Genomic DNA, 18,759 nt, shown 5'->3' on the forward strand with positions numbered 1-18,759 from the left:
GAGTATAAACACATTAAAATCCACGTTAAAAGTTAAAATTTTTACATTAAACATAAATCAACACTACTAAAATGTAGGATTTTAATGTGTGTATACTTCATAATTTTAACTTGTATACTTGTGCTAAAATCTAATGTATTACTAATGTCTCTGATGATGGCATAAGCCGAAACTGGTTAGACAGTAAATAAAACAGACTAGAGAAAGTATTGTTTTTATTGAATTTATATTATAGAAAATAACTGGTCAACATGGATCAAACTCCCTCATCTAATTATTTATTATAAGACTGAGATGTGTTTAAAGGATCTGCAACGAGAGAACTCAAAGCAAATCATTTAAAAAATAAAGAAAATAAAGTAATGTTTTAATAATAAAGTTGACGTTTCAATCGTCAAAGATTACTAAAGTGTACTTTTGATAAAGATTTGTTGTTCACTTCTTGTATAAACACTTCTTTGTTTTATGTTTTCATTTGAAACTCATCATCTTGCATCATAATTATTACATATAACACACGTAATTAACTTTTTAGAACTTAAAGAATCCTAGATATTCTTTCATTTTGTGTGCTTAATCAATGTAATTTTTTTAGAAATTGTATCTAGATTTTATCTTGGAGTATTACATAATTTGATTGAGATACAACTAAAGAATTCTTCCCAGGGTACTCATCTCTAAAAGTTACTTGCTATGTTACTCTTTAAATAAACATTCCGAACAATGTCAATTATAATTTCAAAAATGCTGCTTATGATGATATAAGTGACTATTTTAGTAATATAAATGGGAATAGGAAACGTAAAGTTTTGTCACAGAGGTGTTTCATGATTATTTAACGTGTGTTATAGGAAGATTTGTTCTACATAAATGCCATTTTGTAAAGCAGGGGTATTCAAATGATCGATCAGTGACTTCCATATCATTGCTTATATCTTGACCTTATACTTAAATCACTGTGAACTTATAGTTTTCGATATTCTCACTCACCTTAAGTCTTTAGAAAATGTGGTTAGCAATGCGTCAAATGCGTAGAAGCACGTTTGTCGTGGCAGTGTTGGCGATCCAAGGATATGAAAATCATGTGCGCCCTGCATTCTACCAATTCAAGGTCTACCCAAACACCTCGGATGATATGCCGAAACACCATAACACAACACTCCAAGAAAGTAGCAATTTCGAAGCTCAACAACATAACCACAATGCACAGTGATCAATTTCTCAAATTTAGTAGGACAAAATACAAAAATTGGTCATTTTCTGCGGTATAATAATGCTGTATCTGGTTTATTGACCAACCAACCTTGCACCGCGACCCTAAGGATCTATTGTACCTCGATAGATATTATTATCAAATTTCACCGTGCAGTCCAATGCTCTTAACGAACATTAATACCTTGCTCAGTAAAAGGTCATTCAGATCCTTTGGGGAGATAAACTGCGAATCAAAAATTGAGAATCTGATACGGTTAACGGCAGGGCAGTGGCATATAGTCGGCATTGAACATCGTCGGCTAAACCCAACAAGTTGAGGTGTGCTTTTAATCGGCAATGCCCAGTAAAGACACCCATTAGAACTTTTATGCTGCTACGAGCAAGTCCTAAAATATTCCCGGGTTTGACAGTGGTTTGATGTTAATAAGCACCTTAGCATGTTTCATTCCAGGAGAACTGGTCCACAGCAGGTGAAGTTTCTCTTCAGCCGACAGTCCAATTCTATATTTGGCCGTCGCAAATGATACACCAACTGTTGGTTCCGGCCCCACAAACGCTTTAGCGTTGCCCTCTCGTGCTAGCTCATCTGCCGCTTCATTGCCAGCAACCCCAGAGTGACCCGGGACCCAGATCAGAGAAACTCTGTTATCACAACTCAGTGTGTTTAATGTTCTCTTACAATCATTAACCAGAGCCGACACCGTTTTCACGGCTTGCAGGTCTGAGAAAATTCGTACTGTCATGTTCTTCACCCCTCTCTCAAGAAGGATTTTAGCACCCATGTCAATAGCAAATACTTCCGCCTGGAATACAGTACAGTACGTACTCAGGCTGCAAGCTTGCTTAATTCGAGGTATTTGGCAGTATACTCCAGCTCCGACCCCTTCCGGCGTTTTTGATCCATCTGTGAACATGCAAATATCTGCCTGAATCGTTTTCGATCCAGGACTGCCGCTCAGGCAGTACAATCTGGTATCGAGCATTAATCACTGATGGTGATCCCGCCAAATCTGACGGCATTAATAGCACAGTATCAGAGCTTATAATGTATTCCGCAGCCCATTGGTAGGACATGCCGGAACAATTTTTAATGGTTGTTCTAGCCACGTTCTCTGTATGCAAATGCAGAGGATATAGGCCAAGCAGAACTTACATTGTTAGAGTTAGCGTTATGCTTATCGCACCAGAGATTGCCAATCCAGCTACTCGTTGAATTCGTGAAAGTTTACTGATAACTGAAATCTGTCGGACTTTCCTATACCAAGCTGCTGCTCCGTATGTGATCATAGGTCTAACCACAGTCACATACAGCCAGTACAGTCTTTCAAGGGTAAGACTCCAATTTTTTCCACAAAGACTGCGACAAATCCACAAGGATAGTCTAGCTTTGTGCAACACTCCCTGCAAATGTCCATTCCATGACAAGGTTTTGTCTAGGATTACTCCTAGATATTTGACTTCCTTTGAGAAAGGAATTTATGGCTGCTATATACTATAGGAATTTTTTTGATTAGAATGGCCCCATTAACACTATATCTATTAGACGTTTAATTAAAAATAATTCGCGTCTTTAATTTTGTTAAGATTATTGTAAAATGAGGTAAGATATTGATAAAATACCACTTCCAGTTATGGGGTTCGAGTGTAATTCACGATCTGAATGTTTCTTATAATTTTAATCGTTCATGCAATATTTCATTTGTTTAATTTATTTATAAACGGTAATATAACAAGTTAATGATATACCCAGAAATGCGAAAAAAGACCAACATGTCTCCCAACCCAACTCATCAAGTCGATAACAAATCCGTGCGCAAATGGGAAATCTTAGAACAGTATTGTTGCCAAGGCCAAGTCAATCCTTTGAAAATTCCGCCTCGAAGAAGTCGATGAGAAAATCTCGGCGTAGATACGGAAACCAACCTGTGTTTGATGATGATATGAGAAATACCTTCGAAAACGTTTTTCCATTAATATCATAATACCTACTAGAAGAAAGCCGTCAAAATCTTAGTCATGACACTGCCTGAATATCATGCTGCTTACTTGCAATACAATTGGTAAAGCTAGAATGGTGCTCTTGAGCAATATTAAAGTCTTACTAAAATGGTTTGTCCACAATGATCAGAATAAAATGACAAAAATATATGGAAACCCTATTTTAGAACGCTGACAACATAAATTATCGAAAGGAGAAATTGATAGAATTCGGCCAGAGGCACTAACTGGAAGTAAGTGTAAGCTTGATCAAAACTACATCAATCACCACGTGAACCCGGGCTTATCAAACCTGATATCGAACTGCTGACACTCATTGCTCATTCACTACAACAAACTAACAGGAGATAAATAAGGATGATTTAACCACGATCTTCGCCCAAACGTTAATAGTTATCTTGGACCAGGGTTCTAAACAGTTAGCTTCCAGTTGGAATAGCAGATTAACCTAACTCCAACGGTAGAACACTGTTCCTTTTTAGGCCCAACTTGGTTCTACTGGATTGTTGAGCGAGATTGAGACATTAAAGAAGGATAGTATCTAAAAAATCGATTACTATACCGAAGAAAATTATGGGTGTTGATTAAAAGTTGTGGTTTAGCTATGTTAGTCCAGCATCGACCTCACCCGATTTGTATTGACCAACAAAATCTAGTGATAGTCAACTAGTAGTCAGCTGTCTTCTTGTATATTTGATCCAGGTGCTTGGCTATTTGCTAATAACATGAAATTTTTTTCCTTGTTCCTAATATGGGCGATAGTGCTATTTTAGAGGATGACTTTGTCGGCTTTGCTATATTTAGATTACCATTTTGTGGTAATATATGGTTCAATATAAAATATGGTTATTAAGTTCTTAAACACTTAATATTGGTTGTAATATTACTATTATTATTACTAAATTTATTGCAAAATTATAAAAAAAAAACAGCATTTCAAAGCATCTCATAACTCATAATATGATCGTACATGGTAGCATCTTCAATTTTGGAAGTATTGTATGGAACGTTTAATACTTTGTTTAAGTTGTTTTCTATTATTATATCTTCCAGAATGAGATGTGCAGAAGCGGCTTTAACAACATGAGTAGAGTAACTATGTATATGACTGAAATTTTCGGAATGCTCATACTTCGCCAATGAAAAGCTTATGGATCTCTGCTTATGTTTAAAATGTATAGTGTTACGACATAGTTGTGGTAGGAATAACAATTGTGGGGAATGAGTTATGGAAAATATTGTTGGCAAAACTAGAATGTTTTAACTTAGCATTATAAATTATATTTGATAGTTCAATTATTAATTTAAGTAAAGATAGGCATGTGTTAGGTAGCAACCTAAATGTTTTCTGGAAGCTATAAAAATAGTAAATGCCAACCTCCTGAATATTACTTGCGATGCTACTTGGAATAAACTGATACCAACACAAATATAAACAAAAATAGTAACATCATTTAGAACAATATGGAATTTCTCAAACTATGCTGATCATATACAGTAATATTTAAACGAAATAAAATTAACGTCAATGTTTTGTGATTCATTATTTTATTGAAAAATCAATTATAAACCATAAATCATTAAAAAAAACATACAATTTTAAAATATTAAATCATATTTATCGATTTTTTTTCATTTTCTTCCGCCTTTTAGGTGGACTAGCCCTTAAATCTTCTTGATCATCTCCTGGTTTTAAAGGTGCCACACTGAACCCTTCAATAAATGGTTTAACCAACTGAAGAACGAATTTTTCGTGCTGAATATTATTCGAATCCAAACTTATTCGAACCGTAACCGGATCGAAAGCGTGAAAAACAATATCGCCACATTTTTGTGTATGATCTTCCTCGTTGTATTCGAAAATGCTTAATTTCTCTTCACCCTTTTTCCCCAGATAAAGCGTCGATTCCAAGCCGAATTTTGGAATTAAAATTTGTAAAGCGTTTTTACGAACGTACAAAACGTAACCTTCTTCATCTTCAATTTTTCCACGAAAAAATAACTAAAAAAAAATTAATAAAATTACAGTCTTTTTTATTTATATTTTTTAATTTTACGTGGGTGTTAAAAGCTATGGAAGCTCGTCCAGCATATTGAGCCATTCGATTCCTGTAATTTAAATTTTGACACAAGTCGCTAGTTTTTCTTTTATCTAATAAATCAGGATATGTTGAGTCAGAACCCACTGAAACTGCAAGAAGTCGATGGACTATTATATCGGCATATCTTCGAATTGGTGAAGTAAAATGCGTATAAAGCGGAACAGCTAAACCGTAATGAAAAAATTCGGCTTTTGTGAACATTCCACTTGCAAAATAAACAGCTTGCATCATACATCTTGTTGTAAGTATTCTTAACATTGTATTTAAGTATGGATTATCAGCTCTTACAGCTGCATCTAAAGAATCTGCTAAATGTTTTCCAGAATCAATACGAATTTCAAAACCCTAAAAGATATTAATTAAAATTTCGATTCTGAAATTTGTTTCATACTACTTACTAAATGTTTTCCAGCTTTTATGACAGGATCAAAATTAATTGGTGGTGGTTCTGGATGTCTTCTTAACATTGCGCAATCTGGAAAATCTTCAAGAATTTTTTCAGCTACACTAATATTAGCTAATAACATAAATTCTTCAACCATCGAGTTAGTTTCAAATAATTTTTTAACTTCTACATCGATTGGATCGTGAGTTTCTGTATCCATCATTATCTTTATTTCAGGAGATGCCAACACTAAAGCTCTAAAATTACGATTAAAATAAAAACTTTAAAAAAGCAATTTTTGTTACCCCTTTTCTAATCGTTTCTTTTTTAAAAACTTCGCTAATTTATTTAAATTTCTTAAAGATTGGGCCAACTCATCGGTTTGAGAACCATCATCAATTGTAATTTGGGCTTCTTCATACGTCATTGCCTTTTTTGATTTAATTATACTTTTATGAAAACGAGTATTAATAATGTTGGCTTTTTTATCTAATTCCCAAACGCAAGAAAACGCGAAACGTTCTTCCCCACCTCTTAACGAGCATAAATTTGAACTTAATAAATCAGGAACCATGTCGATTCTGTTATTTACAAGATAAACAGTCGTCGCGCGAGAAGCTGCTTCTTTATCCAAAGCAGTTCCCGGTCGAATAAAATGAGATACGTCAGCGATATGAACACCAACTTCGAAATGACCGTTTTCTAATTGTCGGCAATGCAAAGCGTCATCAATATCTGTACATCCTGGTGGATCAACTGAACAAATATTTATGTGACGTAAATCAACGCGTTTATTAACATCCTAATCAAATGAATAAGTGTTAAAAATTGGAATAAAAATGTTGTTTTATAAACTTGCCTCTTCCGTTATAACCCAAGGAAGTTTTGGGAGACAATTTAAAACTTCTTCGGAAAATTGATGGTGAGGGACATCATGTTCTAATAAAACAACTTCATTTTCAGTTTTTTGATCTCCAATTTTACCCAAAGCTCTAACAAAATGACCCTAAAAAAGAATTTAAATGTATATTATTAAAAAAGTTAAAAAAAAATTCTACAGCATCAAAGCTGATCAACTCCATCTCCCAGATTTTTGCGATAAATGGGATGAGACTGCATTAGGTGTCTTTGCAATGAAAACTTTGCTCTACCCTGATCGGAAGATTAAAAATCACTTCCTGACCTTCATTTCTCTCCAATGAATATAAAATATTAACATACGCATGACAAGATCGCAGATGATGGCGGAATAGGCACCGAAACCGGTCCGATTAATTTATAAAAATAAACTACTGGCAACAATAAGGAATTTCATTTCAAACCAGTATCAACTTTTACCAATATGGCTGAAACATCTATAATTTCGAAAAGTAGATGATAAATATTCGGTATGGCACTACTATCTAACTGGTGCTGATCGTGAAACGGCAAAAACCAAAAAATCTTTTACCGTTCTGAAAACAAAGAGTAACAAAAAAAAAACATTAAAAAATAAACATTGAAGAGCAACGTCTTGCAACTTTAAATGCATCTAGTATGGTTTACAGCTGGCAATAATAGATGTGTTATACAAAAAGCTAAAAGAACAACAAAGTATATTGGAGCAAAACATTAAAGAAACATATTACGTTTAATATCAAAAGATAAAGAAAACTTTTTTCTGCTCTAATCAAACAGCCACCCGTCCAGTTAACTAAGAATGCACTCTTCAATACATTGATTCAAGAAATTGATATATTCAATAATGGCGGTACATCAAAAAATTCGTACTTAAACAGATCTTAAGAGGAATTTAGTTCGTATTAGCGAGATGTATTTAGTAGGTTAGTAGACAGTAGTTTAGTCCGTATTGTTGACAACCTCATGCTGCATAGCATTATAAGATAATTAATTATTTTCATAAATAAATCAATAAATTATTATTTAATTATCTGGAGCAGAACGCTTAGTGTATACTAGACACTGATTGTATAAGGATTGCATTATATTACTATGACAGCATAAAAATAGAATGTAACATGCGGTTATATTAAAATACTACAGTGCCTAAATTTGCAGTGCATGGACTACATTCTAAGCTAACATGGTAAATTAAGTACTAGTAGACACAAATGTCTTGGCAGAAACAAAGAAAAAAGGTCAAGGCTCAAAAAGATATACAGGTATTTTACTTTAACTCCCAGACCAAGTATCTCTGGAATGGGTTGAGATATCTCAGTTTTGTAAGAAGTTATTGTTAGAGTATGTAAATGACTTCAGTTCTTAAGTATTGTTATTATTAATTATACAAAAACAAAGATGGCGCTGCAGTCAAAAGAAACTTTCCCTTCAACATAAACTTTTTATCAGATGCATGTGATAGAACATTGAAAACTGTGCAACTTTTCTTATTAACATTGATTTCAAACCTTAGTGGATTCGAAGATATTTAACATTAAAGAAGAAAAGAATTGAAATTAAATTATTCATATAAACCAACAAGGTGGTCACAACATTATTTTCTAACATAAACAACAAAACTTATAATAACTGCAAAATTACTTATATTTTCCAGCATGCACAATTCCAATCGTCTTACCAATTCAACATTACATACTCTTACAGGACTATTTGTACTATTCCATAGTCTTGGAAACCTGCAGTCCAGGTACTATCTGACATCTGTGCGTTAAGTGAAGCTGCACCATTGTTGAAACCACATCGGTCTTTTTAATGCGTTTAGCAAAACATTCATCAGCTCAGGATGGTTGTTCTGCAGAAACTCCAGGTCACGGTAACTTGTTGATTATAAGGTTGTTTGATTATTTGTTTGTACGATCCAACTAAGATTATCTTGAGACCAATATCAATTTTTTTGCTTGCATACGATTCCGTATTATAGAAACGACTTTCGTTGCACCACAGAATGTTTTTGAGAAAGTTGTCTGTTTATGTCAAAACTGAAAATTCAGCCAAGCACTGAAGTCAACGAATAACGTCGCCTGGTTGTAAATGTTGAACATAATCTAACGCAACATGTCGCTAAGTCAAAAAACAATCATGCAAAAAGCCATAAATATTTTTAATCAAATTCAGAACGAAGGAGACGATACTAGTGAAAATTTTACAACTAGCTGAGGTTGGATCAATAATTTTAAAAAAGAAGCAACCTCCACAACATTCGAATCACCGGAGAAGCAAGTGCAGATACTGCTGCCGCTTCAATTTTTCCTGCAACGTTAAAAGCCATAATTGAAAGAGGAAATTATCCACCAGAATTGGTTTTTAACGTGGATGAAACAGGACTTTTTTGGAAGAGAATGCCAAAGCGCACATTTATATCGCGAGAAAAAAAGCGAGCATTGGGTTTCAAAGCTGCAAAAGGCCGTTTCACACATCTTCTGGGTGGTAACGCCAATGGCGATTTAAAATTAAAACCTCTACTTGTCTATCATGTCAAAACCCCAAGGGCCATGAAAGGAGTTCGAAAATCTAGTCTACCCATCATTTGCGAATTCAATAAGAAGTCTTGGATCATAAGAGACATTTTTCAAAATTGGAACTAAATAGTTTTGAACCAAAAGCTCTATTGCTGCTGGATAACGCACCAAGTCATTCCATCAACCTATCGGACTTAAACACTTGCGTTCCGGTGGAAATAGTTTTCTTACCACCCAAGAAAACTATTTCGTTAAATCAAGGGAGTCGTTAAATCAATGGACCAAGGAGTTATTGCAAATTTTAAGGCACATTATCTTCGTCGTACATTTCAACAACTTTTTGATAAAACAGAAGGTGGACATAAAGAAACAATTATGCAATTGTGGAAAAAATATAACATCCTGGATGCCATAGGCAATATCGTAGTCGCTTGGCAAGAATTAACTAAGAAGTGCATGAATGGAGTGTGGAAGAAGATGTGGCCGGAGGTATCTCAGGATTATCAATGAGAAGAGCCTATTGTTGGTCAAATTGTTAAACTAGTCGAAACAGCAGGACTAGGAGATGGAGATGAGCAGCATATTGAGGAGCTACTGCAGATTTCTGGTGAAGGCCTTACCAACGACGACCTTCAGGAACTGGCAGTGCAAGGAATTGAAGAAGGCAAAAACAATGGTTCTGAAAACGATGAACCAAAAGAAATTACTACAGATTTTCTTAAAAAAAGTTTGGAAACGATAACCGAAATAGTAGATCAAATTGTTGCGAATGACCCAAATTCGACAGAACTGCAAAAGCAAGAAGGGGTGTTTTGGTTGCGATCGCCTGCTACCGACATTTGCTTAATGAAAGAAAAAGAAAGCGACAAACGACTCTAGACGATTTCCTTGCCAAAAAATCAACAATATCAGAAGAGCCAGGACCTCCATCCCAAATATAAACTTTATAGAAGTATACAGGTAATTTAAATTCGACCCCCATCATTGGGATCTCAGGAACCATAAGAGATACAGAAATGATTAAATGGGGGCAAAGTTGCGTATCTTAGAGCTCATTATTTTTCAACTAAGTTTTTGGATCTAGCCGTTTTAGTTTTCAAAATATGGCCGAAAAACAAAAAGAAATACTTTTTCGTTTTTTGTTTGTAATAATTCTGATTTCAATGATATGTCACACAATGTATTTTTTTATTTAAAAAACATAGAATTATTCAAAGAAGAAAATAAACCTGATGATAGTTTCACGAAAACGAAACGTCTGGGAAAATTTCTAATTATGTCATGACATTTTTTATAAAAAGTTGCCTTAAGAATATTTTTTTAGATTCACAAAAAATGAAAAATAAAGAAGTTATAAGCAAAAAACGAAAAAGTCATTTTTTGTTTTTCGACCATATTTTAAAAACTAAAACGGCTAGATCCAAAAACTTTGCTAAAAAATGACGAGCTCTAAGATATGTAACTTTGCCCCCATTTAACCATTTCTGTATCTCTTATGGTTTCTGAGATCCCAATGGTGGGGGTCAAATTTGAATTACCCTGGATATTTGTGCAAATGTTTGTTGTTGCAAACTATTACAGTTTAAAATTAAAGTAAAATTTGTTTATTTTTGGTCGTATATTTCCGTTTCCCTATTTGCTATGTGTTAAAATGACATCATATAACGGTGTTTCGTTTAGCGCTCTTATCTTCAGGAACGCATCTATTGCGCTAAACGAGGTCTTACTGTATTCCTGAAATAATATGAAAAATGGAAGTGGGAACAGAGAGAATCACCCTGGACAGCTTAATTGATAAAAGCACTTAAAAATTATATTGAAGAATATGGAATATATTGACATGAAGAAGAAAGCTTTTGTTATCAAGTCCACCCTGAATTTACAGGTTTTAGAGAATTTAAATTTGTCAATACTTGTCATGATGAACCGTTTTAACGTTGGTTGGGAGCTTAATCATAAAATGATAAAGAGTGGTTAAAATCGCTAATTTGGAATTTTACTCCAAAACATTTACATTGTAAAACGATAATAATTAAAGGTGCAACTTCTTGGCTGTTATAACCTTTTAATAACGGATTTATACTCATTTTGAAGATTGTAGATGTGAAGGGAGTAAAAATTGACCAACAAGCAAATTGCAGTCGCAATGAGACCCGCATTAGCCAAGCAGGAATAAGCTCACAGAGACGAAAGGGCAAAGTTTCATCATATGTATGACCTATAAGAAGAATCATAATTTTTTTTGTTGAGGTATTGATGATGAAAGTATAGAAATAGTACTTTCTAAGATTAAAAAAATTAATACTAGTTTAATATTATTTACATTTGGATATCGAGATGTCCTTGGCCAACTATCAATAGCAACAATTAACTTTTGAGTCCTCAAAAACTCAGCTTGTCTCGTCTCAATACGAATCTTAGGAATCTTTTTTTCAGCTGGAATGAAAAGTTGATAAACACCATCAAGCCCATCTTGAAGAATCCCACAATATTGTCTCCATTTTCTCTTGATAATTCCAACGACTCGTCCTGTCGGTTTAATATCACCTTTTTTCCCAACTTGAGAAAGTTTCTGTTCTTTCTCGATGACATCTTCAAGTGCGTTTTCATTTCCAGCTTCGTCTTCAAAAATAAAATCACTCGGAGCGATCCAATCCTCTTTTTTCAAGATTTCAATCGCAACCAAATCCCCGTCTACAGCTCTGTTTAAACCAACTCTTCCTCGTACGATAACCGGGTCCTCAAAAGCATCAATTGTAACGGTGGCTTCTAAGAAATTATCTCGAGACGCATGGAATGTTCCTTGATGTAAAGTGGATTCTTTGATGCCTTGGTGAATTGATGTTATGGAGAAATGAGGTGGATAAACATTTTCAGCATTTTCTTCTTGGTGGAAATCTTTTTTTGAGAGCTTATCAGAAAGATATTCTTTTCCAGTTAAACTACTTACATATTTTGACACTAAAAATGTATATTTTTTTTATATTATTGATTTTGAAAGAAATTATTAAAAAAATTACTTGAGTAGGATAAAATATCTTCATTTTTTGCAATACTCCTATTTGCTTTGTCATCAGAAATAAACACAAAAGTTTCCCAGGGAATATGTTGAATATACCAAGAACAAGCTTTTCTAATGCATCTATCGTTATAATCATTGGGTGTTTCCCCTTTTTCTTGTTGCAAATAAGTTTCTTTATTAAAATCATTTATAAACACATAAAAATGTCGTTTCGAATTATCAATTATGCTCATTAGCCGACGATAAGTTGGTAAATTTCGATGTTTAACCTCATTTAAGACTGTATTTAATATAATTACGTTTCCAATTACATCTTCTTCTAAAACATCAATCTAAAATGATTACAATTAATAAGATTAACTTTATTTTAAATGAATTAATAATTACCTGGTCTAAAATTACATTAGTATCCAAAATAAGATAATGATTCTTTTTTATTAAAGAAGATTTAACCTGGAAGTCTTTTGAGAGACTAGTTTCTGTATGGGAACATGTTTCACAGAATTTAAAGCCGCAAAAGATATCATCTCGGATGTAATGTTCCCTTGTATGCTAAAAAAAGGTAAAGTAAAAAAAATTATATAACAATATTATGTATTATTTACCTTTATGTAATTTCCAAGTTTGTTTTTTCGTACAAAAGTCTTTGTAGTAAACATTTTAATAACATTTATGAAAACATGTAGAAAAGATAGGTTAGGTTCACAGAACAGATATATAGAGGTTAGGTTCGCTTGGTTTAGTTCTTTTTTTAAAACTTAGGGAGTTTTGTGTTGCTATGTTATTCAGCTATTATTATATATTATTTTTATATAGCATCTAATTCCCACCTATAATTAAATAAATGAGACAAAAAAAATAAAATCAAATTAAGAAAATTCAATTTATATAACTTTTTAATCAGAATGCTAAAAAAAATAACTTTATTTTAGGTTGGTAAGGCCGAGTAAAGATCACATTTTGACACCTCCGCTGTCAAAGTTGTCAAAGATTCTTACATAACCCTCGAAATCTTTGAACAAATTTAAGCCGCCATGGCGAAAAGAATTTCCCAAAGTTCGATTAATTGGGCGGCTTTAGCCGAAAGAGTCCCGGAACATCAAAAGCCTCAATTTATTGCTTTCAAATCGAAAGCTGATAACTATTTAAGAAAGTAAGTTTCGTCCCTCATTTTTACGTAATTAACCTTATTCATTCACTATTTTTTATATATTCTAAATCAATTAGAGTTCAACAATTGCCTGATGCACCACCAAAGCTAGATTGGGCTTTCTACAAAGCCAAAGTTCCGGTTCCTGGAATGGTAGCTGAATTTGAGAAATCCTATTCAGCTTTGAATATTCCTTTCCCTGCTGATACTGTTAGTGGTCAACTTGATTCCCAGGAAAAAGAAATTAAGCAGGATATTGAGAAATTTAAAACTGAATCGAATGCTCGTATTGAAGAGTAAGTTTAATAAAGTTTTTTTTAACACAATTATATCTTTTTTTCATATTTAGATATAAAAAACAACTTGCGCATTTAGCTTCTTTGCTTCCATATGATCAGATGACTTTGGAGGATTATAGGGATGCTTTCCCAGAGGATGCTTTGGACACTCTTAATAAACCAACGTTCTGGCCTCATGCTCCTGAGGATCAATTAGGTTATGTTGATAAAACTGAAGCACCAAGCAAGCATTAAAAAAATGTTATTTGAAGGTAATTCTGATAGAATTCAAATGAATATGTAGGGTAAATAAAATAAAAACTAATTAGAAAAATGATTAAAATAAGTTTATTTCCAAACACCATTTTAAATAAAAGTAAGATCTCTAAAAATATGTATGGGATCTCATAATTATATCCTCATCCTTTCTTGTTCCTTATTATTTCAGTTTTAGAATAAACACGGCGTCATCCAACCAATAAAACGATTGATTTAAATCCCCTTCGCATAAGTACGGAACCCTAGTCCATGATTCCATTTCAAATCCTAATGGCTCGAAAAGTTGATGAATTGCGCTTTCCACCTGATCTTCAAAAGTTAAACCAGTTATTTCCAAGAATTCCTTTGGTTGATGATTTTTTGAGCCTAAAAAGAATACTTAATGAAAAAACGTCAAAAGGAATCAGAAATTAGTTTTACCTGTTTCTACATATTGAGATAACGGCAAAACCAAAGCAATTACCGCTCTTCCATTTGGTTCTAAAGTACCACGAATTTCTTTCAACATCCCAAATGGATTTTCACATCTATCAAGTAAATTTAAACATGCGACGGTGTGGTACTTTTTTGTTTGCCATTCACTAATAGGTAAGACACTGAAAAAAATAAAATTTAAGTTTAATTTTTATTAATAACTAATAGATAATTTTGTATTTGAAGGTATGGATGGGATTTTTAAAATAATGCAACGGAAGCTTTTATGTGAGTATATACAGGTTGATTCATAACTAATCCAACAAATACACCAACAGTTTAATTTTAAATCAAGTTAAAACAAACAAGGGTAGGCAACACTATGAGACATCTTTTCTTGGGCGAAATAGTTGTAGTGCTTGACAATGCGACAATACCCTCTGTAAGGTAACCAGTAACAATGACCTTGTAATCTGCTACAAAGTCGTTCATTAGCAACACAATGAAGTCATTAATTAGGATTTTAAAAGTGCAAATTCATTATGTCTCTAAATTATTGGGACCCAAACCTGAATGTCATTAGGGCAAGAAAATCAAGAAAGAAAAGTCCAGAAAAAGCCCATGAGTAATTATAGGTATACTAGCGAGTCATTAGAAGCTTTCAGGGGCTTAAAAGTTGTGTTTACGGAACGCATCGTCTCAAGAATTCAGATATTTCTGTATTTGAGGACGCAAACACCTAATTAATTGAAGATAACCCGGTCTAATTCTGCCTTTTATTTGTAAAGTAATCTAGCTGGTAGGATAGTAGTGCTGACCAAAATGTTGGTGTGTATAATTTTAAATGAAAGGCGGAAGCTAGAATTAACAACAAAAAGATAGAATTGTATACAGCTGCGTGTACAGTGCCACACAGCAAATATTTTTCGTTTTATGGCTCTTTTTAAAGCTAATTAACAAATTGTACTAGGTGAAAGTATCTTTCCTGTATAGTTTAATTAATTAAATACTCAATGTATTTTTTTGTATAAGAGTTTATTTTGAATTAGGTATCTTTTTTAAATTAATTTAAGAAAAAATGTACTCATTTTCAACGCACAAAATTATTGACACAGTTAAAAATGCTTTAATCTAAATTAGTATTTTGTGGGCAGCCCATTTTATTTAATAACAGCCTCAAAACACCTTGGCATGGAATGAACCAATTTTTGGGTTATTTTCTACTCAATTTTGTAGCAATTCTTTAACAATACTTGTTTTAGCTCCGACCCATCTATCCAATTCCTCTCACAAATGTTTAATCGGGTTGAGACCTGGAGACCGCGTGTATGGTAAGACATGTAGGGTACTTTACCGTTGATGCAAGGTTTTCTTTATTAAACGCTATACTGGCTCTTTTCCATATTTTAATGCGACCATCAGATCGGAAAATATTGAACTTATTTTCATCTGAGAAGAGTACTTGATCTCAGAATGTATTTCCGATCGATTTGGTTTTTCTTATATTCTTTTATTTTCATCAATGTTGCGAGTGTACGATTAAAATTTCAAAAATTATTAATAAAGAATTAATAAAATGAACAACTTCTGACTCGCTAAAATAATTTATTTACTCAGAACCGGTTTCAAAACTTAAAAAGTTTCATCTTCAGCTGAATCTACATGTAATGGAGACAAAAGAAAATCACTTAAAAATAAAAAAGAATATTAAAACCAAACTTACAGTCAATAAATTAAAAAATTAATATAAGATGTTAAAAGGAACATTAGGAAGAACATTAGCTGATAAAAACTTATTAAAAAGACTTAATAAAACACACAATGTTGTTTTATTAAGTCTTTTTAATAAACTTCTTATAGATGAAACTTTTTAAGTTTTGAAACCGGTTCTGAGTAAATAAATTATTTTAGCGAGTTATTCATTTTATTAATTCTTTATTAATAGATAATTTTTCAAATTATATTCTTTTGCGTAGTCCATACATTTCTTTGCGTACAGATATTAATGGCTTTCGCTGCACTATAACCAGCCTCGTGTAGTACTCTTCTGACGGCCATGAGATGAACATCCTTTCCAAAATGTTGTTTTACTTTAGTACCAATCTGTGCCGATGTTATTTTTGGGTCTGCTTTGACTTTTCGGGTTATCTGCTTGCTTTCCCGATCGCTTAAAGCTCGGGGACGTGTTTTCTTGTCACCAACTTCGATATACTTTTTATTTTATTTAAACTCATTAACTCATTATTATAATATCGTGTCCAAGGTAATCACACCAATAAATAACTTTTCTGCAAAGTAACAATTAAAAATCTTTAAATAACGACGATATGTTCCATATGTTCAAACAAATTTCCAACTCTGATTCCACAGTATCTATTTTGAGCAACAGATTCTTATGATTCCTGGTCTTTCACCTGACGCAGATCAATCCAAGTTTACTATTGGAACTGAATTCATTTTGGGTAGTTAAAAGGTGACCATATGCTGGAACTCCCAAACGTCATTTAAGCAGTTAACGGCGGTGTGAATAAGCCCCAAAACAGTGTCCAACCGAGCATTAACTCAAACTAGTAAAAATAAGTACTCAGTGAGGAGAATCCGATCGGATATGAAGGATATCGGTTTCATCGATTGTGATAATATCCAAGATGTTGTAGGTACTAAAGGCTGGTCTTACATGTTATCTGGTTAAAATCATGTTGGTCGATCTCGAAGATGTCATTATGTTCAACGCGAATTGAGAAGAACACCTGTTGCATCAAAGAGTGCTCAACCTGTATTTCTTGCCCGAATAGTGCGTATTCAGTTCCACCGTTATCGATTTCGTAGAACACAAAATAATTCCATAAGGTATTGCACTGCTTCCGGTTCACATCAAAGGAATTATGGTAACATAGTCACTCAAAACAAAAAGACAACGATAACCTTACAAACCCGATTACGTCCTCTTAAATGACCTTTAATTGAAATTTCAGTAGAAATCCTCAACAAAGATCTACACCGCCTTGACTAGGAGTTTTTTTTGTGTGTTGTGTAAAAATAATTGTAGCGGTATATTATCAAGAGAAACCTCGAACGGCAGTTATGTCATTATTTTAGACAAGGTAGCACAAAATCCTGAAAACCATCCTCCTGTGTTCCTGATCGAGCTACCGCAATGCTGATTAAATCCAAACGAGTTCAACGAGAAAATAAGTATGTCCAAAACTTTGCAGTTCTACGACACTTACAAGAGAGTCAGTCCCTCTATTTAAGAGTCACTGCATGCCATTTGAAGGCGCTACTACTAAAGAGGTTCCTACAAGCAAAAACTTTCCTGTGGCGCTGCTGCTATACATTGTTTGTGTTAATTGTTACAGTGAATTTATTCAAATCTGTTGTTTTAATTGAAAGTTTATGAGTATTACATTCACTTCTATAGATGAGATGTTAAACATTATTATATTTCCCAAGGTGTATATTTTTGTATCATACCTGCGCGTGGCTTTTTTGATATATAAACATGAAATCCACATGTACATAGAGCCTTATAGCATTTAATCTAGAATAGAGTATTGGGATAGATATTAGTATTTTGGCAACATTCCGCTAAAGTAATTAAATACTTTGCGAGAGTCGGCTAAATCCGCATACCTTTGTTGTAATCTGAATCTGTTCAAAGACATTATTAGACCATTAGATTCCTACTTTAGAAAATCCATTTATTCTATATAATAAGCTACTTGATTTTGGTTCATCTAAATATCTAAAGTTTCTGTCCGAGCTATTTTTTTCACACCTGGTGGTTTTGTGTATTATATTTATGACTGCTTCGAACATTTTTAGTTTTTCGAATTCGATTATTTTCAGCATTATGACTATGTATATACTTCCACATGGTATTTTAATAAATGCTTCTAAATTCTGTATTTTTCTTCTCGGTCACACCACATAACTTTTCTTCTACGAAAATGTCTTGAAATAGGAGCTATTGTGGCAAAATTTACAGAACAATCCAATTATTGGTAGAATTGTGCGCAATGGATGAGATAGAATGTAATGAGAAATAACTTTATTTCGATTAATGTTGATATATACCCGAATCTGATTTGAGTTGGTAGGTACATAAATAACTATAACAATAATAAAATCTTATGTTGGGGTTTTATGTATAAAACAATTTTGAATGAATGGTTTTCAATAACATGTTTACTCATCTGGAATAAATGTTTCGAAATGTAAAAACATAACAATTAATGTTTATAATAAATAGTATTGTCTCTCTTTAAATAGGTAGCACTTTTTCTTTTGTATTGTTGCTCGTTTAAATAAATTAAGTCTGTTCTGATTGGGCTAAAAATGCGTTACGTAATAAAACCAGTACGGTAATGAAGTTCATTACGTAACTCAAATCACCTCAAACGAGTGTGGTAATGATGACTTATCCAAGCAGTCGTAGATAAATATGATTTAAGTGATATTAGGATTAAAAATAAGTTAGATCTTGGACATGACACG

At 33.2% G+C, this 18,759-nt stretch overlaps 3 protein-coding genes across 3 annotated transcripts in view; 1 reads left to right on the forward strand and 2 right to left on the reverse strand.

The window, feature by feature from the left end:
* Positions 1-4,742: 4,742 nt before the first annotated feature.
* Positions 4,743-12,892, reverse strand: LOC111414492 (exosome complex exonuclease RRP44-like protein Dis3). Its single transcript, XM_023045851.2, has 9 exons — positions 12,747-12,892; positions 12,529-12,693; positions 12,140-12,473; positions 11,443-12,080; positions 6,560-6,706; positions 6,006-6,502; positions 5,714-5,957; positions 5,271-5,660; positions 4,743-5,215 (listed from the first exon to the last, which is right to left on the reverse strand). The coding sequence occupies exons 1-9, from the start codon at positions 12,798-12,800 to the stop codon at positions 4,832-4,834; spliced, it is 2,853 nt and encodes a 950-aa protein (XP_022901619.2). The 5' UTR covers positions 12,801-12,892; the 3' UTR covers positions 4,743-4,831.
* Positions 12,893-13,078: 186 nt separating this feature from the next.
* Positions 13,079-13,903, forward strand: LOC111414481 (ATP synthase subunit d, mitochondrial-like). The gene is made up of 3 exons (XM_023045840.2): positions 13,079-13,294; positions 13,369-13,587; positions 13,641-13,903. Exons 1-3 carry the CDS (start codon positions 13,176-13,178, stop codon positions 13,822-13,824), a joined length of 522 nt encoding a protein of 173 aa, XP_022901608.1. The 5' UTR covers positions 13,079-13,175; the 3' UTR covers positions 13,825-13,903.
* The window catches only part of LOC111414470 (protein-L-histidine N-pros-methyltransferase), a 127,614-nt gene continuing 122,756 nt past the window's right edge, over positions 13,902-18,759 (reverse strand). Inside the window, exons 4-5 of the mRNA XM_023045832.2 lie at positions 14,269-14,444; positions 13,902-14,214 (exon numbers count right to left, since the gene is read on the reverse strand). Coding sequence (XP_022901600.2) covers positions 14,009-14,214; positions 14,269-14,444 — 382 coding nt within the window. The 3' untranslated portion in view covers positions 13,902-14,008. The remainder of the gene's footprint in view (positions 14,215-14,268; positions 14,445-18,759) is intronic.

This window comes from Onthophagus taurus, chromosome 1, assembly GCF_036711975.1.
Source record: "Onthophagus taurus isolate NC chromosome 1, IU_Otau_3.0, whole genome shotgun sequence".
Taxonomy (NCBI): domain Eukaryota; kingdom Metazoa; phylum Arthropoda; class Insecta; order Coleoptera; family Scarabaeidae; genus Onthophagus; species Onthophagus taurus.